This window comes from Leucoraja erinacea, chromosome 8 (assembly GCF_028641065.1).
Source record: "Leucoraja erinacea ecotype New England chromosome 8, Leri_hhj_1, whole genome shotgun sequence".
In the NCBI taxonomy this organism is placed as follows: Eukaryota; Metazoa; Chordata; class Chondrichthyes; order Rajiformes; family Rajidae; genus Leucoraja; species Leucoraja erinaceus.
Window position 1 is genome coordinate 43,598,100 of NC_073384.1, and position 26,103 is coordinate 43,624,202.

A 26,103-nucleotide genomic window follows, 5' to 3' on the forward strand; every position below is an offset into this window, starting at 1 on the left:
CAATCAAAACCATCTGCATGAAGTGTGCCTCAAGACAGCGACATATTTCAAAGATCCCCACAATCTAGGCCCTGCCCTCTCCTCACTGCTGCCATCGAGCAGGAGATATAAAATCCAGAAGTCCCCACACCACCAGGTTCAGGAGCAGCCACTTTCCTATCAGATTCTTGAACCAACCTACATAACCCTAAACCTACCTCAACGAGTTCCAAACTATGGTCCACCTCTTATACCATCATGGATTTGTTATATTTTTAACTATGGTTTTTTACCGTCTTTAAGAAATTTGTGTAATTTATGTATAATCTGTATAATTTGTATTTGTGTTTTTGTCTGAGTCCATGTGCCTGTGAAGCTGCTGTAAGTGAGATTTATTGCACATGTACCTCGCCTTAGATGTGCATATGACAATAAACTAGACGACACCTGACTTAGTGTGCCAAAGATCCTGTGTTCATGCCGCAGGACTATGACAATAAATCTTGCTGCAAAGATCAAAATCAACAGCACAAAAGATTAGCTAATCAGTATGACAGTGTTTGTGGGAATGATGTGTTCACATTGATTGAGATTTGTACATAACAGTGATTATACTTCAAAAGTACTTCACTACAAGTCCCAAAGTGCTTTGCGGAAAGAACCTGTGAAGAGATGTTGCGTGGATGCACACCTTTTTTCTAAATCAAGATAAGAAATGGCAAACAACCTGTTATTTCAATTGCATAATAACATAAAACACTCCAAGTGTGCAGTGCAGTGTTCTTTTTTATTGATTACTTCTCCATTAACATACATTTCAGTGAATAGATTTCTGCACTCATATTTTCTGGGGGGACGAAATAGCATAACAACGTTGTTTGGTGAAAAGAAATGAAGCAAGATGAGCAGACTATCAACACGGAGGGTGAAAAGCAGGAGTAAAATGGATGTTAGAATTGCTCTCCACATTTTAAGAAATCAAAACACTTGCCAGGAACAATGTGCTGTATTTTTTCATTTAAGAAATAGTTACACAATTATCACACACATTGTCACATAATTCAATGTACAAAACCATCTTTATGGATTTACACAAGTAAAATGATTTAAAAGCAATTGTTACAAATTACATATTGAATGGAAATTTCATAGGTACATTATTTTTGGATATGTTTGAAGTGTCAGAATATGTTCATACAATGTTAGGGAATTATACAAAAAAATCCCTTCGGGTATAATTTTCTTTTGATTTCTCAGCTCTACATTTCCACTATCATTTCACATCTATTCTTCCAGAATGAACTGTGATACTATTCTTCATTTGGCATGAATCATTACTGCAGCAAACAGTGGTTGCATCTTTTGTGCACGGGCCTCCAACTGAATGGTGCTTTGGATGTTATCGACTTCTGTTTTTCTTAGCATTACCCTTCAGGAAAGAAGAAACAACCAAATAGTTGATCAATACGATTGGAACTTTGATCGCCGGCATCATTTCATTATATCAGGGTATTGGTTATATCCATCAAATGACATATCTTTCTAATATCAGTTGGATGAAAACAAAATAGTAGCAGAACAAATAACAATACTTGTGTAGGAAGGAACTGCAAATGCTGGTTTAAACCAAAGATAGACTCAAAAAGCTGGAGTTCCTGAAGGGCTTGTCCCATTTACGCTATTTTTTCCGCGACTTGCCGGCATCCGTCATAGTCGCTGCAGGTTGCCAAAAATCTTCAACATGTTGAAAATCCAGCGGCGACCAGAAAAAGGTATGACTCTTTGGGCCACTACTCACGACCATACAGGCATCATGTCGCTGGATTTTCAACATGTTGGAAGATTTTCGGCAACCTGCTGCGACTATGCCGGGTGCCGGCAAGTCGCCGAAAAAAATTGCGTAAGTGGGACAGGCCCTTCAGCGGGTCAGACAGCATCTCTAGAGAGAAAGGAATGGGTGACGTTTCAGGTCGAGACCCTTCTTCAGACTGAGAATCAGAGGAAAGGGAAACGAGAGATATAGGCGGTGATATATATATATATCTATAGAGATATATATATAGAATATATATATAAGTAATATATAGGATATATATGTTATATATATATATATATATATATATATATATATGTGTATACACACACACACACACACACACACACACACACACACACACACACACACACACACACACACACACACACACACACACATATGTGTGTGTGTGTGTGTGTGTGTGTGTGTATCTTCAAGGTATATATCTTATATATAGATACACAGTGTTTAAGAGAGAGAGAGAAGAGAGAGCTGGAGAAATAGAACATCTAATGAAAGATACAAAAAAAAGTAACAACCCTGAGTCTGAAAGGAGACAGGCTATTGTTAGCTGTGTTATAGGTAAGAACGAGTTACAATGAGACTCAACACTGAAGTTAATACAATGACTTGGGTGGGGGAGGGGCAGAGAGGGTTGCAAGGGTTACTTGAAGTTAGAGAAATCAATATTCATACCGCTGGGTTGTAAGCTGCCCAAACGAACCATGCCAATGGATTGTAAGCTGCCCAAGCGAAAATAATAATTTGTGCATTTTGAAAGTCTGATCAAAGACGAGAATAAAAGAATGCACTTTGTTTGTACATTTTCTCCTCTTCCCCCTTTACACAAATATCTGCGCCATTCACCAATTCCCAACTCGTATGGCAATACCACTGACTAGTTGTTAGGTGCTGACTCATCCATAGATTTATTTACTGCTGGCCATAGAAGGTACAAGAAAGGAATAATTGTCATTTCATATCAAGAGAGGCTAGGCAGCCTGGGTCCTTGGAGTTCAAAGGAATAAGGGGTGATCTTATTTGTATCAAATCCTAAAGGGGCTCAGGGTAGATATTGAGATGTTTAGAGTCATAGTTCTTATTTCTTACTAAGAGCCTGGTTCTTTAAAAAAAGGTGTGCGACAATTCTCCTCTCCGATAGTGGTGAATCTCTAATATTCTGCACTCCCACCCCAAGGGTGGAAGAGGCCAAATCATGAGATACTTTCATGGTGGAAATAGATAAATATTTGAAAGATCAAGGAATTAAGGGTTACAGTGAACAGGCACAGAAGGAGTTGAGGACATAGATTAGCCATGATCATATTGAAATGGCAGGCTTGAGGCGCCTGTGATCTACTTCTATTTCCTAGTGTTCTTGACTAAGATTTCATGACCTCGTGTTACCTAACTTTTAGTTGAAGGGTACAATGCTAAGTAATAATTAATGCAAGCCCATTCAAAGAAATAGACCTATGTTTGAATATTATAACCAAATGAAGAGAAAATGGGAGCTAACCTCCAAATGAATTAAATCAAAATCTGTTGATTACCATCAGATTGTGTAAACATTGTTTAGCTGCTTGATCAATCATCTAAAATGTTATGCGTTTTAGTTTCATTGTCAATCAAATATTCAAATTCTCTATGGACTTTTCCTTTCCATGCGAGTAAAAAGACCAGACTTTCAGCTGCGCACATTGAAAATGCAGAACACTCACACGCACGCCAAAACAAAAAAATTGTCAACTTGACTTTTTCACCCTCTCCAAGAATTTGCTTGTGAAAAATTCCCACATCTACATTTCCACTTTCTCTTGGTCTTCCTTTAATGCACGTACATGGCAAGAGTCATCCATCTGTATGCTATCTTTTCTGCGAGAGATCTATTTCAAAAACAGGATTCAATTTGAAATTGATTCTAACTGGCTCTCAGACCATAAACTTCTCCCAGTCCACATGATTTTCAAAAGTTAAGCACCAATTCATCAGCCTTGTAGAAACATGGAATTGCAGATGCTGGTTTACACCAAAGATAGACACGAAGTGCTGGAGTAACTCAGCGGGTCAGGCAGGGATTGGTGAGGTTTCGTGTTGGGAACCTACGTCCTTCTGAAGAATGGTCCCGACCTGAAACATCACCCATTCTTTTTCTCCAGAGATGCTGCTTGACCAGCTGAGTTACTCCAGCACTTTGTTTCTATCTTTAGACTGTATTCTTCATAAGGGATAATGGACAAAGTGCACACAAGCAATTTGGAGATGCGAATAGAGATCAGAGGTGGGCAGAAAACACATCATTAGATTAGTGCTGGTAAAATGGCTTCTCACACTCTCAAGAGGACTGGGGGCCATAACAGTATTCTACATTTAGGCAAGTAATTTTATAAGGAGCCAGAGTAAAAGCTGTATAGCATGGAAATAGGCCCTTCTGCCAATCTTGTCCATGTTGAGCAAACTGGGCTACTGTTCACTTGCATTTAACCCAAAACCTTCTAAATGCTTCCTATCCATATCTGTCCATCTGTCTTTTGAAGTATTAATTATATCTACTTCTTCTGTAGCTCATTCCAGTTATGGACAAACACCCGAGTGAATTTGTTGCACCATAGGTCTCTCTTAAATTTCTCCCCTCACTTTAGGCCTATCCCTTCTCGTGTGCGGACAGGACGTCGAAGCCAAGAAGTAGAAGCCAAGAAGTGGAAGCCAAGATGCCAAATGAACATCACGCCGAAAAACTAAGATACCGAACGGACACCACGTCAAAAGGATACGAAGCCGAATGGACACCACGCCGAAAGGACAAGACGCAGAATGGGCCTGACGTCGAAAAGCCGCCAAACGGACATGACGTCTCCGGGGACGGGATTTGTCCGAGACCTTGTCAGCGATTGGTCCATACCCCCGTGTCCCATCACATCACTGGCCGGGGCAGACGGGAAGGTGGGAGAGGGACAGGAGGGGGGGGGAGCTTGAGCTTGAATTTGTAAAACGGTGGCAGTGACTCCAGGCCGCTACGATTGCCACAGAGGCTTTTCAATGTGAAGTTCAATGTGAAGTTCATTTTAAAATAGTTAAATTGTTGTACCTTGTTACATTTAAAAATAGTTAAATTGTACTTTGTTACATTTTAAAATATTAAATAATAAATTTGTTTGTGTATTCTTGCAGCAAATATAGATTTTTTAAAGTGCTTCAGAGTTTCATACCTATTTATCATTTTGGTTTCATGTGCGTTCAGCGTCAGATTGTTTTTCAGCCTAAAATCTGACGGGGAACGAACATGACGTCGAAAGGCCTCTTGTGGCAATCGCAGCAGCTTGGAGTCACTGCCACCATTTTACAAATGCAAAATCAAGCTCCCTCCCCCCCACCCCCCACCAGTGATGTGATGGACGCGGGGGTCAAGGTCTCGGACAAATCCCGTTCCTGGAGATGTCACTTCCGTCTGCATCTTGTCCGTTCGGCTTCATATCCTTTTGGCCTTGTGCCCGTTCAGTATCTTGGCTTCCAATTCTTGGCTTCAGCTTCTCGTCCTTTGACGTCCCGTCCGGGTACCATTCCTTCTGGTTTTGGAATCCTCTTTCCTGGGGAAAGGACTGTGAGTGTTTATCCATGTCCCTCATGATCTTGTACACTGCAATAAGGTCGCCCCTTCGCCTCCTACTCTACAAAGCCAAAAGTCCCAGCCTGTCCAATCCCTTCCTGTAACTAAAGCCGACAAGCCCAGGTAACATCCTTTCGAACTTAATGATTTCCTTCCAATAGCTGGGTGACTAGAACTGCACAAATTATTCCAAATGTGGTCTAATTTGACGTACAGCTGCATCATGATGTGCCAACTTTTGTACTCCAAGCCTCCAGTATGTCAAACAACTACTCCACACGATCCTAGTTTGTCACTTTCAAGGAACCATGCACATGTTCAGCCAGATCTCTGTGGTAAGAGTTTGATGTCATTGATTACAAACAATCCTCAACTGCAGACATGTAGAATACTGCGTGGGAAGGAACAGCAAATGCTGGTTTAAACCAAAGATAGACACAAAATGCTGGAGTTACTCAGCAGGACAGCAACACCTCCGTGGAGAGAAGTAATTGTGACGTTTGGGTCGAGACCCTTCTTCAGACAGGAAAGGGAAATGAGAGATATAGACAGTGTAGAGAGATATAGTACAAATGAATGAAAGATATGCAAAAAAGTAATGATGATAAAGGAAATAGGCCATTGTTAGCTGTTCGCTGATAAAGTATTCTATTTGCATGTACAAAGAAGATTGTTCATGTTGGTTCAATTTTGTAGTTTCCCAATGCTTTATCAATCAATTCAATGAACGAACAAACTAACTGAAAGGTTGCTCCAACGATCAAAAGCATTATAAAAAGAAACGATCAGGTCATTTTTGCAGGTATTTACCTTGGTGCCCATTCGAAGGGAGTCAATTTCTTCTCTTTGTTTTGATAAAGTCTCATTCATGCTGCAAAGATGGTCACTCATCATACTCAACTGATCTTCATAGCTTCTCTTTGTTGTAGTCAGCTCATCCTACATCAAAATGTGGACATTAAATACACAGTAGTGCCCAAAGATCGCTTCTGCAGCAGCTGCAAAGTCAGCTTGTTTAAAAAACTAAAATAATTTAACTTGGTTTACTCTCAATCACATGCATTATTCTTTCCAGGAGATTAATATATCAAAAATTCCCCATTACTTGCCAGGGTTTGACCTGTCACTACCTCTCATCCAGCAACCCCCCCCCATCCCACCCCACCACAGTGGATTCCACATTCCTCACTGTGATGGAAGGCAATAAAGTTCAATCTTCTTCCTCTTTGTTCACCCGCGGTCGGGACAGTCGCCGATTGAAGCCCCCGTCAGGGTGATCGAAACTACCGCGTTGGGGCGGTTGAAACTCTCTCCGCGGCTTGGAGCTCCCGAGTCCGCCTCTTCTTATCAAAGACCGCAGGCTTCACAAGGTTAAAGTCCACAGGCCCCACAGTTGGAGCTTCGATCCCCGGCAAAGGGACCGCAAGCTCCGCGATGTTAAAGTCTTGCCTGCTGTTTGTTTCCAGCATCTACAATTTACGAGTTATGTGGTTCCTTAAAATGTTGGTGATTCACGTCTTTTTAATCCTCAATAATCCAGCTCAAATAAAGCCTCCCAAGAAAAATGGTGGTTTAATCAATTATTTTAGTTGCATGGCAATTATTTCCTTTTTGAATATTGAATTCAAATAATTCTATTGATAATTCATGTTGGCTCAACTAATAATTCTATACTTTCTATTGACAATATGTGGCAGACTGAAAAAGCTGGTTGGAAATGGAATAATTTACAGCATATGCACCCAGTCAATGCAAAATTAAAAAAATGTGGCGATAAATTGCAAATAAAGAATAATTTAGTTGTACGTGTTTGGGCATGTATGCATGCAATTGTCGTGTAAATAGCATGTTTTATCATATTTAAAGATATGGTAGACAAGATTCCATGATTTTGTTGATGCAAGGACAAAAAGGGACTATATATGGAAATTGTTCCATGGGAAGGCAGATTGAACTTTAAGGAAGATTGCCAGTAAACTGTAAACAGATGACCATTTCCCAGTGAGCTCTGGTGTTTAAAGCAGTGCCCAGATATGACATTGGGTCACTTTGGTGAACAAATGCTAATATTAATATTAATGTGCAAGAATAATTATGTAGGGTTCAGTTAGCAAATTTTTGAATACTAAAAAAAAAATGATACAATGAGGCCTGGAATAAATGGAAGCTATTTATTAATAATGAAGTTAGACCAAAACTGGTACACAGTCTCCTTTTATTTAATTACATTGTAGTTACAGACAGGGAAAAGATTGAGTGTGTATACTTTGTTTAGTTTATTATTGTCACATGCACCAAGGTACAATCATTTTTGTTATGCGATATCCAGTCAGCTAAAAGACTATATATGATTACAATCAAGTTGTCCACAGTGTACAGCTACAGGATCATGGGAATAAGGTTTAGTGCGAGATAAATACCAGTAAAGTCCAATGAAAGATAGTTTGAGGGTCTCCAATTAGGTAGATGGTACGTCAGGATGTTCTCTAGTTGGTGATAGGATGGTTCAGTTGCCTAACAGCTGGGAAGAAACCATTCCTGAATCAGGAGTTGCGCATTTTCACACTTCTGCAGTTCTTGCCTGATGGCAGAGAGGAGAAGAGGGAGTGACCGTGGTGAGACTCATCCTGTTCTTGCCAAGGCAGCATGAATTGCAGAGGAAATAAATGGAAGGGAGGTTGGTTTGAGTGATGGTCTGGGATAAGTCCACAATTCTGCAATTTTTTGCCATCTTTGGATGGAGCTGTTCCTAAAACAAGCAGTGATGAATCACAATAAAATCCTTTCTACGTTGCATCTGTAGAAGTTGGCGAGTTGTTGGGGACATGTCAAACTTCCTAAGCCTTCTAAGTAGAGGCGATGATGTGCTTTCTTGGCCATTGCTTCAATGTGGCTGGCCCAGGAAAGTTGCTGGTGATATTTACTCCTAAGAACTTAAAGCTTCCAACCATCTCTACTTCGGCGCCATCAATGCAAACAAAGGTACTTCCTGAAGTTGATCGCAATTTCCTTTGTCCTGTTAACATTGAGGGAAAGGTTCTTGTCTTGGCAACAGGCTACAAGGTCCTCAGTCTCTTTCTGTACTTCTTCTCCTCTTTGTTTGATATTCGGCCTACCAGGGTGTTGTCTACAAATTTGTACATTGAATTGGAATTGTATTTGGCTGCACAGTGGTGGGTGTACAATGAGTAAAGGAGGTGGCTGAAAACACACCTTGCAGAGCACTGGTGCTGAGGGTTATCGTAGAGAATGATTTGTCACCTATCCTCACTGATTGTGGTCTGTTGGTCACAAAGTCGAGGATACAGTTGCAGAGGTGAGTGCTACCTCCAAGTTCTATGAGTTTGGAGACAAGCTTGGGTGGGATACAGATATTGAAAGCAGAGCTGTATACAATGAATACTAGTCCGAAGTAGGTGTCTCTCTTATCCAGGTGTTTCAAGGATGAGTATAGGGCCAGGGAGATGGCATCAACCCCCTGTTGTGGCAATAAGCAAACTGCAGTGGACCAAAGTTGCTTGCTACGCTGGATTTAACGCATTCCATAATCAGCCTCTCAAAGTACTTCATGATGGTATTTGTCAAGGCCACTGTACGATAGACATCAAGGCATGAGAATTTGTTTTGCTTCAGCGCTGGGATGACAGTGGTCTTCTTGAAGCAGATGGGTACCTCAGAACAGAGCAGGGAGAGATTAAAGATGTTGTTGAACTCTCCCGCTAGTCGGTCTGTGCAGTTCCTAAGGATGCGGTCAGGGACTATATCAGAACCAGTTGCTTTCCGTGGGTTCCACCTCAGGTAGGCTGATCCAACTTCTGCAATCGTGATCCCGGGTAGGGTCACCCTCGAGTCTGACGGGACAGATGTTTTCGCCCCAATAGGCTTCTTCTCAAAGAGAGCATAGAAAGCATCGAGTTCATCAGGTAGGGCCGCACTATCACCAGCGATGTTGCCTGACTTCGCTTTGCAGCCACTTTAGTATTCTGGCCATACCACAGTCTGCGGGTATCCGTATAACTATACTGGGGCTCAGGTTTGACCCAGTATGGTCTCTTGGCATTCTTGATGGCTTTGCGAAGATCATAGCAACAGAGGGAGAGGTAGAAAAATCTTTTGCATGGTCTCAACGATCCTGCCTACACAGATATTGCCTAACCCATCGAGTTACTCCAACAGTGAATTTTGCTGCATATTACAGCACCTGCAGTCCCTTGTCACTCCATTATATGTACACTACAGGCTGGAAAAGTGAAAGACAACCCAAAATGAAACAAATTCCCCATATGGTCCTGACGGGGTGGATGTGAAGTGGATGCTTCCTCTTGTGGGAGAGTCTGCGACCAGAGCTCGTTTAAAAATAAGGATCATACTTTTAAGATAAGTTTAAGGATCATATGTTTAAGTAAAAAAATAATTCTCAGACTGCCGTGCCATGGGAATTCTTTTCCTCAAAGTGTAATGGAAGTAGAGTCTTTGTATGCGCTTTCAGCAGAATTAGATCGATTCTTGATAAGCAAGAGGGTATAGGACTACAAGAGGTGGGCAGGAATACAAAATTGAGTTTATAATCTGATCAGTTATGATCTTATTAAATGGGGGAGCAGGCAGGCAAATTGGAATACTGTTGTTCAAAATTGGGGAGACTTACTGAATAAAGGACCCGTCCCACTTTCACGACCTTTGCCGAGTTTGCCCTTGACTCATACTTGCAGCATGGTCGTCACGAGGTCATAGGAGGTCGTAGGTAAGTTGTAGGTAGGTCATGATGCTAGTTGTAGGTACTCGTGGCATCAAGTAGGTCGGGGCATTTTTCTAGCATGATGAAAAATGTCCATGAGTAAAAAAAAGTTGTGAATTAGGTCGTGAAAGGTCTGTGGAATTCTCTGCCTCAGAGGGCGGTGGAGGCAGGTTCTCTGGATGCTTTCAAGAGAGAGCGAGATGGGGCTCTTAAAAATAGCGGAGTCAGGGGATATGGGGAGAAGGCAGGAACGGGGTACTGATTGGGGATGATCAGCCATGATCACATTGAATGGCGGTGCTGGCTCGAAGGGCCAAATGGCCTACTCCTGCACCTATTGTCTGTTGAAAGTGGGACAGACCCTTTAGGGTGATGGGAATGCTCAAGAATGAGCAGGCATGTGCTCCATGTGCCAAATGATAGAGTCATTGTTACAACAGAGGAGACTATCAATTAGAAGTATTGCCCTGCATTTCAATCCACATACAGGCAATAAATAGGTGCAAAGATCACTTACTGTTGGAAATATTTAGTCATAATATACACATGCTTTCTTACCTGCAAACGGACAATGTTGTGATTGGCAACTTTTAATTCTTCTGAGAACGTTTCTCTGGATCTCTCTGCCAGTGCTAAGCGTTTAGCAAGGGCTCGGCACTATAAATTTAAAAGAGATTGGTTCTGTATCAGTGCTTTCAAGTTCACACAGTCAATTGCACGGTTGTTCTGGGTGCAGGGTTGTTCTGTTGGTGCTCTGGGTTAAGAATTGTGGGTCTAGCAGTCCAAAGACAAAGAGGTAACTAACCTACTACACTTCAAAAAACTTCCAGTTGGGCCAAGCACCAGTGTGCCAGGATCCCGACTGGATCCCCTGCTCTCTGCTGATATAGACACCCACAGCAATAAAATGCTGTTGGTTTTCTCCATTTGTGCTTCACTCCCAAGCATCAAAATGTCTCTGCATTAATAAGCTAAAATGGAGGTTGTGGGGTATTGCACTTGTAATTAGAGAAACTAGAAATGATGAGAGACTTTAGGATATGGACACAAAGCATCAGCAGCTGGTGTCCAACATTGGCTTACACTTCCTCTGCCACCCAGTCAAACTACAACTGCCGTGGTTGCACTACGGACTTCAGGCTTTGTTTTGGATTTTTGCACGAGAATGCTTTTTTTAATTTGAACTTTAAATATTTCTTTATTTTATTACCTATCGAGTACTGCTAACAAACCTGTTGCTGCGAGTAAGAAGTTTGGTTTCATTACATACAGTGCCCTCCATAATGTTTGGGACAAAGACCCATAATTTATTTATTTGCCCCTGCACTCCACAATTTGAGATTTGTAATAGAATAAAATCACATGTGGTTAAAGTGCACATTGTCAGATTTTAATAAAGTCAATTTTTTATACATTTTGGTTTCACCATGTAGAAATTACAGCCGTGTTTATACATAGTCCCCCCATTTCAGGGCACCATAATGTTTGGGACACAGCAATGTCATGTAAATGAAAGTAGTCATGTTCAGTATTTTGTTGCATATCCTTTGCATGCAATTTGTGCTTGAAGTCTGTGATTAATGGACATCACCAGTTGCTGGGTGTCTTCTCTGGTGATACTCTGCCAGGCCTGTATTGCAGCCATCTTGAGCTTATGCTTATTTTGGGGGCTTGTCCCCTTCAGTTATCTCTTCAGCATATAAAAGGCATGCTCAATTGGGTTCAGATCGGGTGATTGACTTGGCCACTCAAGAATCAACCATTTTTTTAAGCTTTGAAAAACTCTGAAAAGCTTTGTTGCTTCAGCTTTATGTTTGGGATCATTGTCTTGCTGTAGAATGAACCGCCTGCCAATGTGTTTTGAGGCATTTGTTTGAACTTGAGCAGATAAGATGTGTGTATACACTTCAGAATTCATTATGCTACTACCATCAGCAGTTGTGTCATCAATGAAGATAAGTGAGCCAGTACCTTCAGCAGCCACACATGCCCAGACCATAACACCCCCACCACCGTGTTTCACAGACGAGGTGGTATGCTTTGGATCTTGGGCAGTTCCTTCTTTCCTCCATACTTTGCTCTTGCCATCACTCTGATATGTTAATCTTCGTCTCATCTGTCCACAAGACCTTTTTCCAGAACTGTGGTTGCTCTTTTAAGTAGTTCTTGGCAAACTGTAACCTGGCCATTCTATTTTTGCAGCTAACCAGTGGTTTGCATCTTGCATCTTGCCTCTGTATTTCTGTTCATGAAATCTTCTGCGGACAGTGGTCATTTACAAATCCACGCCCAACTCCTGAAGAGTGTTTCTGATCTGTCGGACAGGTTTGGGGGGTTTTCTTTATTAGAGTGAGAATTCTTCTGTCATCAGCTGTGGAGGTCTTCCTTGGCCTGCCAATCCCTTTGCGATTTGTAAGCTCACCAATGCTCTCTTTCTTCTTAATGATGTTCTAAACAGTTGATTTTGGTAAGCCTAAGGTTTGACTGATTACAGTTTTATTCTTGTTTCTCTGTCTCATAATGGCTTCTTGCACAACTTGGTGTTCCTCATTTTGATAAACAGCAATAAAAGTTTCCAAAGGTGATGGAAAGACTGGAGGAAAGACTAGGTGCTGAGTGCTCTCTTATACCTGCATTAAGGAGGCAATTAAACATACTTGAGCAATTACAAACGCCTGTGAAGCCACGAGTCCCAAACATTATGGTGCCCTGAAATGGGGGGGACTATGTATAAACACTGCTATCATTTCTACAAGGTGAAACCAAAATGTATTAAAAAAATGACATTAAAATCTGACAATGTGCACTTTAACCACATGTGCTTTTTTCTATTACAAATCTCAAATTGCAGAGTACAGAGGCAAATAAATAAATAGATAGATAGATCCTTTATTGTCATTCAGACCTTACGGTCTGAACGAAACTATGTTGCCTGCAGTCATACACAGAATCAATAATAACAAAACATACAATAAACACCAATTAAACATCCACCACAGTGAGTTCACCAAGCACATCCTCACTGTGATGGAGGCAAAGTCTTAGTTTCCATCTCTTCCCTCCTTGTTCTCCCTCTGCGCTGAGGCGGTCGATCCAGGCCGGAGATGCCGCTCTCCAGTCCAGCGGACCTCCGTGGTGATGTCGCCGCTGCCGATAGCCGGAACGCCATCCCCGCTCCGAGACGGCCCGCCACAGTATCAGCTCCGGGCCGCCGCCCCAGCTCCAGGTCGATGCCCCAGCTCCAGGTCGCCGCCCCAGCTCCAGATCCTGCAGTCTCCGCACCGGGCCGCTGCCCCAGCTCCAGGCCGATGCTCCAGCTCCAGGTCGCTGCCCCAGCTCCGGGTCCTGCAGTCTCCGCTCTGGGCCGCTGCCCCAGCTCCAGGCCGCCGCGCCAGCTTCTGGTCCCGCAGTCGCTGCTCCAGGTCCCGCCGTCTCAGCTCCAGGCCGCTGCCCCAGCTCCAGGCCGCTGCCCCAGCTCCGGGCCCCGCTGCATCAGCCCCAGGCTGCCGCCGAAAGCCAGAACGCCGCACCAGCAAGTCGGGCCACCGCTGCTGAGCCCCGAAGACGGCCAGCCTCTCGTTGGTAAGTCCTGGCTGGCTCTGCCTCCGGAGCCTCGGGGTCGGTCGCAGGCTGGAGGCCGCCAGCTCTGCCATTAGGCCTCAGCGCAGACGGAGGCAGAGAAGGGGGATACGACATGAAAAAGTCGCATTCCCCCGAAGGAAGAGACAGAGAACATGTTCCACCCCCTCTAACACAACCCAACAAACTAAAACTTAACCAAAACAAGACAAAAAAAACAACAGAAAAAAAGTAAAGACAGACGGACTGCAGGCGAGCCGCAGCTGTTAACAGCGCCGCCACTTCCGGATGGGTCTTTGTCCCAAACATTATGTTAGGGCCGAGTGCCATGAATTGTATAACAGTGGGTTATCTGTGGATTGTATTTTACAGTGTGTAATTAAATTTCAAATAGATATAGATAGATATAGATAGATATAGATAGATAGATAGATAACATACTGCAATTTTTCCGCGACCTAGCTGAGACCACGAGTATTCGGGAACTTCCCTCGAGCATGAAGGAGAGTTCCAGTAACCTCATAGGACCTCCTAGGACCTCGTGTCGACCATGCTGCGAGTTTGAGTCGAGGGCAAACTTGTCTAAACTCGCAGATTAGGTCGCCGCAGAGGGACAGCCCTTTAACATTTATAGCCCATCTTTAAATGTTCTGAAAAGGTGGTGGCAAGTTGTCATTTTAAAATGTTGGTAAAAGCTCTCCCAGAGGGTTGTTGGGTAGAGTTCTACATCTTTGACCCTATGATAATGAATGAAAGGAAATATTTCAAAGTCAGAATGGTGTGTGATTTGGAAATATAATACAGGCTCAGCATTCAAATGTGGTTTACGGCCCTGCCCTTGATGGAGGCCATGGATTCGGCAGGTCAATTAATGTGTGATTTTAAAGGTGGTACGCACTGTAGCTTCAATCAAACAGGCTACTTCGCTTTGAATGAAGTTAAGCTTTGTGAGAATTATCAGATACACTCATTCAGGCAAGTGACAAGTGTTCATCATGCTCTTAGCTTATTTTTTAAATGTTGGAAAAGCATTGGTGTACTGCAAGGTTGAGTCATCAACATGCATTTATAGCCAAGATATTCAACTATACCAGGTATCAACTGGTGCAGTTGAGTTTCTGGTCAATGTTGAACTCAGGATGATGATATTGGGGAATTGTCAAAAGGTACTGCAATTGAATGTCAGGAGTAGCTTGTTAGACCTTTAGTTGGATATGGTTATCATCTGACACTTTTAGAAAATGTTGCTTAACAAACTCTGTGTGAATGCTGCAACATAGAGAATTGTTCATTTGCTGAAAAGTTGTGAATGGATAGGAACATTGTTTAATTATCAGTGGATAACCCCAGTTCAGACTATACAGCCCTCCAAGAATTCTTCTTAGGCATTCCCTCAGGATCACAGATGACTACCAGTGGAGGTCTAGGATAGCAAACGGGTGTCAAATTTGAACAAAAGTGATAAAAGGTCAAGATGTGAAAGTGCCCGACAGCAAAAACCTGTTAGATTAGTCTTACCTCTGCATGAAAATGCACCGACTTGCTATCTGCTATCTGAAGCTGCGATGTGAGCTCTGCCACTCTCATCATGTAGTGACTTTTTATCAAATGTTCCCGCGACTCCTCATCTGGAATCTAGGAGCACACGAATGGGATATGCTGTGTGTTTCACTTCAACATTAAAATGTTTTATGCAGCAACATGAAACAGTTAGTCCATACAAACCCAAAATAAATTTTACATCCTTTTCAACTTAAACTGCTCAATTTAATGGGTTAAACTGATAACATGCACAATGTAATTCCCGCAATTTAAGTTCTGGATCTTGGTCACAATCTAACATTTGTGCATTCATAGGAATCACAAACATTCCTGGTACACTTAATTCAATTAACTGTGAAAGAAATTGAATTATATCACTGTACCTCATTGTCATTCATGTAAGTGGACAGCATTCCAACCTAGCAACAAAAAAATTACAAATCATGACTAAAGTTCAAATTTAAACCACCATTATGTTAAATAGATATCATGTGGAAAAGGCGATCTCTTAATAGAATGTGAAGGAGTAAATTTGGGTTGAAACATCTTTAAAATAATCCTTTTTTTGTTCAATGAAATACACTTTAAATTATGATCTCAAATAGTTAAATTGTCTGCATTCAGGAGACTGGGTTGCAATTCCCTGATGGATCAGTTCGTAAATTACTACTCAGTATGACAAATATGGCCTTGTAGGATTCAATATTCTCACGCAATATATACCATGAACCAGAAGTGATTTCAGCCGTTGGGCAATTTGAACATGTTGCAGAGGGTTGATGTAGAAATTACAGAAGGAAGGAAAGGGATCAGGAGGGTGGTAAAAAATAAACTAGGTTTCCCTCTCTATAATGATCTCAAATGTAGAAATAGGGTAGACAGTCAGAACTTTTTTCCAGGGCAGAAATGTCAAAGACTGGAGGGCATAGTTTTAATGTGAAAGGTGTAACGTTTGAAGGAGGTGTGTGGATTTTTTTCTACAGAGTGTGTGGTGCCTGGTATGTGCCAAGACTGGTGGTGGAGGCAGATACAATAAGTGGCTATAAGACACTTTTAGATGGATACATGGATATGCAGGGAATGGAGAGGTGTGGATCACATATAGGCAGATGAGATTAGTTTAGCTTGGCATTATGTTTGGCACAGACATTGTGGGCTGAAGGGCCTATTTCTGAGCTGTACCTTTCTGTTCTATGTAATGTCAATGTGGTAGGCATTCGAAAATATTGAATTCCTATGCAGTTCTGAAGTCATTTTCAGGAAGTAACTGATTTGGAATTAAAGTTAAAAACAGAGCATCACTCACGAGACTTGTACTTCTGACGGGTTCTTTGGAGTCCTTTTCAACACAGTCCAAATCTTCACTTGTGCTGTTTGAACCATTTGCTTGTCCAGAATCAATTGAAGGCATCTGTCCAGTATGTGTAAATCTGTATTGATTTTCTAGATCATTTATACGCTGATTCTCCTTCTCCAGTTTTATTTTGGCTAGCTGAGCCTCCAGCATCCAGTGCTCTTTCTCCTGCTCCAGTTTTGTTATCTTCTCTTGGCTTTGTTGCACCTGCAGAAGTTGGAAATATTTCATGGTTAAAAGTTCCTTCTTCAGGTAACTTTGCCATCTTTCAGACTACAGGAAATAGAGATGGGTTGATTGCTATCTGGGAATTATAGTCATCAATAGCTTCTCTTTAATCCCGTTTTTCAACACGTCTGAGAATTACAACAAGTGCACCTATGCAAACCACCCTTTAAATTAAATAAGACTCCGCGTATTAATTCCGACAGTAAATGACAGCAATGCTAGTCAATTTGTAATTAAAAAGCAAGAAATCGCAGAAACTGGATATTTGAAATAAAGTGAAAAATTCTGGAAATAGGTTGGACACTATCTTTGGAGAGATAAACAATTAACATATCAGTTTGTTGTCCTTTCATTAAATAGCAACAACCCAAAACATTAACTGGTAAAAATGGATAGGTGACATTTCGGATCGGGACCTTTCTTCAAACCCAAAACATTTTGGTTCCAAAGAAGGGCCCCGAACTGAAATGTCACCTGTTCATTTTTTCCAGAGATGATGCCTGATCCACTGAGTTATTCCAGTATTTTGTGTTTATCTTTTGTATACCCCACCATCTGCGATTCCTTTTTATTACACTGAAGCATTAACTGCTTCTCTCCAGAGATATTACCTGACAAATACTTCCAGTAATTACTGCCTTTATTTCCATTTTTTAACTCAAAATGGAACCCTTTTGGAATTGATCAAGAATGGAAAGATTAAGTAGACAGATTGAATGACATCAGATTCCCCACAATCTAAAGGTCTGTATCGGAAATCAACGGGCAAGGATTCATACACATGACCGGAATATTGAATCAGGTGGAGCGGGGGATGTCAAGGGGCAACAACGACATGCACCATTTTCCATTCCAAAGAAATGCCAAACATAGCAATTGAACTTCTAATGCAATTTGCATTACTTCTTACAGGATACTGAAGTAATGTGTTAAAATAAAGCCAGAAAACTCAAAATCAACATTTACATGTTGGCAAAAGTTGCATAGTCTGAATGAAAACTGCACAACAACAATCCAATTAGAACCCAAGCTGGTCCTCAAATGAAATCCTCCTCACTGGATTCACACTATACTCAGTCCAAGTCACATTAATCAATAGGTGCAGTCTGGTTTCCAGCTAAGCAGAATCACACTAATATTAGCTACCCTTTGATGGATTGTGCTTGAAATTTCTATTGAGCGACCATTGTGGAGAGAATTTCAACTCTTAGGCCACGAAGGTTTACTTGGGCTCCAGGATTTACAAAATCCATGGTTCAACAGCAAATGTTTTGAGGAGTAGTCAGGCCAATATTTATTGCTCTATTCAAGAGTTATATTGATACATATGCATCTCTTCAAGAGCAATTTCGTCACTTCAAATCTTCCAAACAAAAAGGTCTGTTTCTGGATTAGGCATGCAACAACTCATCGGCCTACTGTCCTGGGATGTGTGCTAGAACTGTAAACAGTCTGAAGAAGGGTCTCGACCTGAAACGTCACCTATTCCTTCGCTCCATAGTTGCTGCCTCACCCGCTGAGTTTCTCCAGCATTTTTGTCTACCTTGGATTGTAAACAGGTGTCAATGAAAGAATTGAATGCATCCACATACAGCAAAGCATTCCCAACATTTATGAAGTAAAATTTGTCATGTTGTATTTAACTACACAGGTTATCACAGGTTTATTACAAGTTAATTTTATAACTTCAAGTGGAAAATTCAGTATTAACTTTTATGCCAAAAACCTGAAGTAACACAAGATGCATTATTACCTGTTGTGAAAGACCTTCACGGCTCTCAGTGGAACTTAAAATGGTCTTGCGATTTGCCAAGGCCTCATCATATGGTACTGATTCTGGGCAAGACTGTAACAAAATTATTCAATTGCATCACCTCCAATACTTGAAAAAAACGCTACAGAACAGAGCAAATAATAATCAACAAATTCCCAAACTATTCAAAATATGATTTCCAATATTTTTTATATACTGCAAGAGAATTAGTGGTCAAACCACTGTCATTTCATGCTTTGTCAATAAAGCTTCTGAATATCAATGCTGCCTCTGGCGACTATAACCACTGATGTTACCCAATGATGATTTCCCTTTATTTGATCCATTTTGGCTTTCCCATTGTATCTCAAAATCTACTTCATATCAAGCACTGATTAGTACAAGGCAGCTCCCAAATTGTTCACCTATTACCATGACTCTAGTGCCACCCTTAGCGCATGATCATATTGAACAGCCATGATCATATTGAATGGCGGTGCAGGCTCGAAGGGCCGAATGGCCTAATCCTGCACCTAATTTCTATGTTTCTATGTTTCTATGATAAACCGTTGAAACATTTCATGAGCTATGGTTTTTAAATTCTCTAAATTATATGCAACAGCCATTGGAAAATTGTACAGATTCATCGATACAGGTGGAGATAGAGGATAATGATAGGCAAGACAATCGTAATACAGATGATTGTAGAAACAAGGAACTGCAGATGTCGGTTTGCATAAGAAGACACAAAGTGCTGGAGTAACTCAGCAGGTCGGGTAGCATGGCTGGAGAACTTGGACAATGACATTTTGGGATGGAATTCTTCTTCAGACTGATCATGGGGAGGAAGAAACCTGGGAGAGAGGAGAGTCAGGACAAAGCGTGGCAGGTAATGGGTGAACACAGGCAAGGAGGGTTATTGATAGACAGATGGTTGGAACAAAAGCTAGAGATTAAAACAGAAGGTTTGAGGCAAAAAATATTGAGAGTTACAAACTGCGAAGTCAAAGGAAAGGTAAGATTGTTGGCGATTACTTAAAATTGGAAGGTTCAATGTTCATACTGTTGTAAGATGCCCAACCCAGATTATTGCTATTTTTGTTATCTAGGCCAAATGTTGACTTCAATTACAAGAATAATTACAATAAAACATCAGTTGCTGAAAAACCAGATGCTCGAAATATTTAGGTAAAGTAGTATTTGAAGATAAATGGATACTTTCTCTGCAGATGTTGCCTGTTCTGCTGCGTTGCTCCAAAATGTTTTAATTTTTATTAATTTATTTTAAGACTAGCATATCCAGCCACATAACAAGAACTATAAAGAGCACCAAAAAAACACGTACTTAAAATAAACAGCAACTCCTTATTCTATTTCCTTGACCATTCCCAGCAATAAATGTATCATGAAATCACACAAATTAGTTTAACCATAATATATTTACAAACCTTCTTTAGCGACTTTATGTAGGCAGCTGCTTTCTTCTTATTCTGCAACATACATTCTGCTGAGAGAGGGTCTATTACACCCATTCCTTTCTTTGAGCTGTACACTGAAGGAGCTGTAAAGAAGTCCAAGTTGTTGCTGAAGAACGTGCATATCTAGAGACACAGAAATGTGGACTGAAACTATATATTAATGCACAGCAGACAATACTTTTCTGCTGCAGTAAAAACATGTCCTGATTAGTGTTGCATCCTCAGTGTCTATTACAGTGAAGTCAAACCCAAGTGATTCACAAGCTGTGAACAGCAGTGAAGAAGAGTTAGAATGAAATGGATACATTAGACTCACTTGCCAATCATATTATTCAGTATATTCATTAAAAATGGGAATTGTTAAGTAGCTTTCTTGGACAAAATACAAAGTGAAATAGGTTGCCCTCATTATTCCAATACCTTAAGAGTTTGTACACTTATTATTAGTTTTACTAATCTGAATTGTCCAATAATCCACTCTATCTGAACAAACAGATTTATTCCACAAATTAATGCTTCAACAGTTAAGGCGAATTGTAAATTCTCTTGCAATAAGTGCCAATGCGAGAACAAGAATAGATATCTTGCTCCAATTACACAGGGTCTGGAATATTGTATATGGGTTTGATCTCCTTACCCAAGACAGTACATGTTTGCACTTAGAGAACAGAATATATACCTAAAATGTCAGATTTGTTGAGAGGAGAGATTGAACAGACTATGCCTATATTCTCCACAGTTGAGGAATGACAGGCAATCTTATTGAAGCATACACAGTTTGTAAGGGGTGTGGGAGGTAGACAGTATTGGTGCTTCCATCTGTTGAGATATCCAGAACAAAAGGCCTCCAAGGAGTAAGTAAACCTTTAGAGTTTTCTACTCAATAGGGATGTGTGGGCACAGTTGTTGAATATAGTCAAGAGCAGAGACCAATAGATTTTCGGATATTAAGAGAACGAAGGACGAGGGGTTTCTGCCAGAAAATAATGCCACGGTAAAATATCACCTATGATTTTATTGAATGTCAGAGGAGCTGAATGACCTACCCTTATTCTGTTATTTGCGTGTTTATCCACAAATACCATATTCAAAAATTAAATACATGTATTTAAAGATTTCCCTTTCTAAAAATCTTCAAAAAGTTATCGGAGCATGGGAACCCCAAGCAATATCTGCAATGCAAAATTACTCAGTGTTACAGTTGCAAACTAGATTCGATATTGGTTAATTCTCATCAGGAATTGCATAAATTAATGAATACCAAATGAGTTGCAAAGCTTTTTTCAGCGAGCAACAGAAGCTCTGGAACAGGCTGCATGCATGTGGCCCAGCAGAGCCAATTCACAGAATTCATTCAAGACCATTTTTGATAGATCAAAAATTTAGATTTGCCATAATTTATACTTCTAACGAAGTCAAGCCTCGGTATCCGTTTCTGTAGCATTCAACTTGATTAATTTAAAATAAAATGGATGTAGCACTCAAAGCGCAATCTGTCAAAATTGGTGCACCTTCCATTTTATAATCTACTTTTTTTGACAATGCAGCTCAACATTCTGTTGATTTTAGTGACCGATTCTCTGAAATATATTTCATGCTATATTTGTTTAAGTCCTAGGTATATCTCAATTTCATCATCAACATTTAATGCATGCATATATTCCTTACTTTCACGACTTTGATATTGCCTGTATTATGTTTTATTTGCCAATAAAACTATTTTATAATTGATCCACATATTTCAATCCACAATGCAAGAACTGCTTTTTCTAGCTTGTTTCAGCAGCATATGCAATTAATCAGCATTAAACAACTAAATCTAGATCATGCATGCAAAGGATAATTTGGCCAATTCAATTTATCCACCCAAAATAATGATATGCAAAATAATAAGTGCAAGCCTTAAAGCCAGCATCTCACAACAGATTGAATTTTGCAAAGCATTGAACATAATATGACACTGGCATATTGTGCAGAATAGCTGCTGACAATCACATACTTCAATGAATGCCATAAACATAATTATTAATAATTGCATATTTGTGACAGTGGAGGGAAATGGAAGAGAAAGATCACATTTGTAAAAAAGTGCCTTGCGAAGAAGTTGATTTATGATCAGTAAATTGGAAGCTCTAATTAAGTGACTGCTTTAGTGACCCTCATTTCCTATTGCAATTGAATCAGATGATGAATAGATCTGATTTTGCTACAGGGTGACCCTTCACCCCAACACAATTTTACTTATGTCATGGACAGAATTATGCCCAAAACAGTCACAAGTATCCCACTGCAAGCTAGTATTTTTGTTTTTACGAAAACTGCAGTGCTAGACAACATTCAACTGTTCTCATTATAAAAATAAAGACTGTGCATCAAAAAAAAAATCTCCAGCTTCAATTGATTAGCCGACTGCCATGAATGAAAGATTGCTGACTAACAGGAAATTATAGACATAATGGGTCTTTTTTGTGGGTCACTGAAGCAGCCAGTTAATTCGAGCTTACAATTCAGCGCTCATAAATCAGTTTACTTGCAAACCACATTTTTGGGTTGCCAAGATGTAATGAGTAGCAGGCTGTTAAGAATAGTTGCCACAGCCTCAATTTCTGCATTACACAAATGAGACATGGATGAAGGTACTTAAAGTATGATTGTTCAATTTGCTGATGACACAAAAAGACACATAGGAAAGCAGATTGCAAAGACACAAGGATGCTACAAAGAGATATAGATAGGCTAAGTGGCAGAGATCTGGCTAATGGAGTATAAAGTGTGTAAGAAACGATTGACCAGAGTAGGCTTGCATAGCGTGGAGTTGAGAAGAACGAGGGGCAACTTAATTGAAACATTTAAGATATGGCCTTGAATAGATGCTGAGAAGATACATCTCCTTCTGGAAGAATCTTTAACAAGGAGTCATTATTTAAAAATATGGGGTCATCCATTTAAGAAAGTATTCCCGCAAAAGGAATTCTCCTCTATTCAAAAACGATTTGGAAGCTAACTCTTTCAATAAGGCTACAATAAAGTTGCAATGAGTAAGGGATGTGAAAGATTAAGGAAAGTGGAGTTCAGGTTAGCACCAGCTGTGCCGCAATCTTATATTAATGCAAGACCAAGTTCAAGTAGCCACGTTACCTACCACTACTCTCAATTTGTGTTTTGATAATCTTCTAACGTGACATTACTGCAATTGGTTTGCCAATCATCTGCTCAAAATTTTGTTAAGAATCTATTTATGAATAAAATCAGGAAAATTAGAATTTAGTCCAAAGGCATGTTAACATTTCAAATGGGACATTTTCAAGTTTGTTTTGAATTCTGAACCCCTTTCTGATCTCAGCAGTCTCAATGGATGAAGTTGTACAGGTATGATGGACCAAACTGTTGCAAACAATCACTTCTATCCTGAACTTCTCAGAAGGCTGCAAAGCCAACTGAGCAGATCACACACTCATCTCAACAGACTTTAAATTATTATTGCAAATTATGAATCAGATAATAACTTGATTGTAAAAAGGAACATTAGCAACTTAAAAATTGATAGCATTTTCCTAATTTTGTAGCAGTCCCCGATCATGAATATTTACCTTTCCAGTGACATTCGACAATGCCACAATAGAAGACAGAATGCAGTCATTCGTAGTTTTAAGCTTCTGCGTAATGGTGGGTTGTTCCTGCTCTAATGAAACCTTCTGACTATAATGCTTTGAAATATCTAAAGATAAAAACACATAACAATCAACTATACAAATACATTTGTCACAACAGTATATTTGTTCACCAAATATTTTTTTTGCACTTTCACAGAAAGATTAGGGGTTTTAATGAAACGCATAAAAATTTAAGATGCATAATCCCGATACAGGAATGTTAGTATCTCAGAGAGTATAAACACAATAAAAAGACCATCACTATTCAGAAAAACTAATTTTCTTCCCTTTAGAAACTACTAAAAACGGTCCCATCTTTTTGCAGAGTTTCAGTCACTGCAGGGAGCAACAAATCACAAAAAAATCGAAATGGTTAACATCACATTCATATATTGTATCTAACAAGTTTTTGCCCACTCACTTAATCTGTCTGGGCCACCTGGCTCTTTAACCCTCTTAATAATGCTATCCAATTTCATTTTGTTCCCTCAGCAAAATCATTGATATATATTGTGAACTGCTGATGCCCCAAGCACTGATCCCAGTGATACCTCATTAGTTATCACCCAATAACTTAAAACGATTTTATTTGCATTGTTTCCTACCCATCAACCAATTTTCAATCCATGCTAGTGAATTAGCTCCATACCATGCAGCTTATTTGCATTCACTGACCTCTCACATGAACCTCAGGGGATTTTCTTAATATCCTATTCATCGGTTTTCATGTCTTCTGATACATCTTAAAAAATCTCCAGAAGGCTTGTCAAATATATTTCCCTTTGAAAACTCCATGCCTACTGTGTTTAACCCCACTGATATTTTCCAAGTCCCACATCTTTATGACACCGGGACTCAGATATTCAATTATTTTCTGTGCAGTTTACAATGCTTGACTTTTTATCCTAATGAACTACTACTGTACTATTGTGTACACCCGAATAGTACTACTGTGTACACCCATGGACACGAGGGTTGGATTCCTAGAATAGTCAGCATCACTATTCTTGGTAATGTGAACTCTTCTCCCCTCCCACCCCGCCACATTGTTATACGTGGGGATGCTTTCCTACGGGAAGTTTTTGTCTCAACAGTAATGCCTCTATGGTACATTGTCTAAAGGCAAGGAATTCTGGTTATATTGAAGGCAGAAGGGAAAGGGCATTGATTTAATTAACTTGAAATAGATGTCACAATGTTTGATAAAGTATTATAATACAGGTATCAATAGAAGAGTCTGCCTTGTCAGTTTCCAAAGCAAATCTACAAAGTAGACCTCTGTGTGAACAGGCAGATTCCAATTGTTGTCCTTGGTAAACTAGTTCACTTCTCTGTGTATATTGTGTATCTTTTTTTCACATAAATCTGTAAGAGCAAACTTTTATTCCATATCATAAAATGGCTTGGCAGCTCAAATTCCGTAAGGGTGAACCTCTGTACTTGAAATGTTGTAATGCAGGGGCATACTGTAATCGTATTTAACAGAACATAATATTATATAGTTTGAGTCATTTTATTTCTAATGTATTATTTTGGCAGTATAATTCAACATTCTATTGACATCAAAACTTTTACAAGAGTATGGCTGAAGAAATCAGCACAAGCATTCTTTACAATCTGGCACATCAATAATTGCATTTAGACTTGCCTTTCATAACATCATGCAAGGAATGCAGACAAGCAGCAAGCTGTGTGAAAACTACATTGTAGTTTGTCTGCAGCAACATTTCAGGATTGGTACCTAAGAAAGAAAAAAGATATAACGTTAAAGTACATTTAATTTTCAAACATTACCATTAAAAACAGTAAAAGAGGTTTATTTAAATCTTCCTCGACAACCAGCAGCACAAATTCAGTATTAACCCGTTTGTTCAATATATAGCTTTCAAATAGGTTCCAGAAAAAAAACCCTATTTTACTATCTACACAAATTGTATTCGGCATGTTTTTACCAAAAATAAATGAAAAATGCAGAATTATTACATGCTCCCCTATTCAAGTATGATGTAATTCAATAATGGGCATTTGAACTTGGATGATAATTTTACTTTGATCTATGAGTTTCTACTAATCAACCTTTCAAATTTCAGATTTCAAAATCTAAGTAATTTTACACGGGACAGGAGATACCGTACTTCCCGGCAATGAAGACGCACCTGCGTCGAAGATGCACCCCCATTTTGAGTTGCTACATTTGAAAAAAGGCTGGCGGGACAGGATCAAGTGTTTGGCAGCCACTCGCAGCCACCCGAGCTACTGAGTGAGTTGCTGGCATAATCCCCGACCCCCTCCTTCTCAACGCTCCTGCCCTCCCCACAACTGTGCAGACCTGGGCCAAACTCCCCACACGCTATGGAAGGAAGGAACTCTTTAACC

General features: G+C 40.1%; 1 protein-coding gene across 4 annotated transcripts in view; it reads right to left on the reverse strand.

Moving 5' to 3' along the window:
• Window positions 1-747: 747 nt before the first annotated feature.
• ppp1r21 (protein phosphatase 1, regulatory subunit 21) overlaps window positions 748-26,103 on the reverse strand; it is a 64,749-nt gene continuing 39,393 nt past the window's right edge. For all 4 annotated transcript variants that reach the window (XM_055639596.1, XM_055639593.1, XM_055639595.1 and 1 more), the window contains 10 exons: window positions 25,376-25,468; window positions 23,665-23,792; window positions 20,045-20,197; window positions 18,597-18,689; window positions 16,568-16,822; window positions 15,645-15,680; window positions 15,238-15,354; window positions 10,699-10,797; window positions 6,213-6,341; window positions 748-1,408 (listed from right to left, as the gene is read on the reverse strand). In XM_055639596.1, coding sequence (XP_055495571.1) covers window positions 1,379-1,408; window positions 6,213-6,341; window positions 10,699-10,797; window positions 15,238-15,354; window positions 15,645-15,680; window positions 16,568-16,822; window positions 18,597-18,689; window positions 20,045-20,197; window positions 23,665-23,792; window positions 25,376-25,468 — 1,133 coding nt within the window. In that variant the 3' untranslated portion in view covers window positions 748-1,378. The remainder of the gene's footprint in view (window positions 1,409-6,212; window positions 6,342-10,698; window positions 10,798-15,237; window positions 15,355-15,644; window positions 15,681-16,567; window positions 16,823-18,596; window positions 18,690-20,044; window positions 20,198-23,664; window positions 23,793-25,375; window positions 25,469-26,103) is intronic.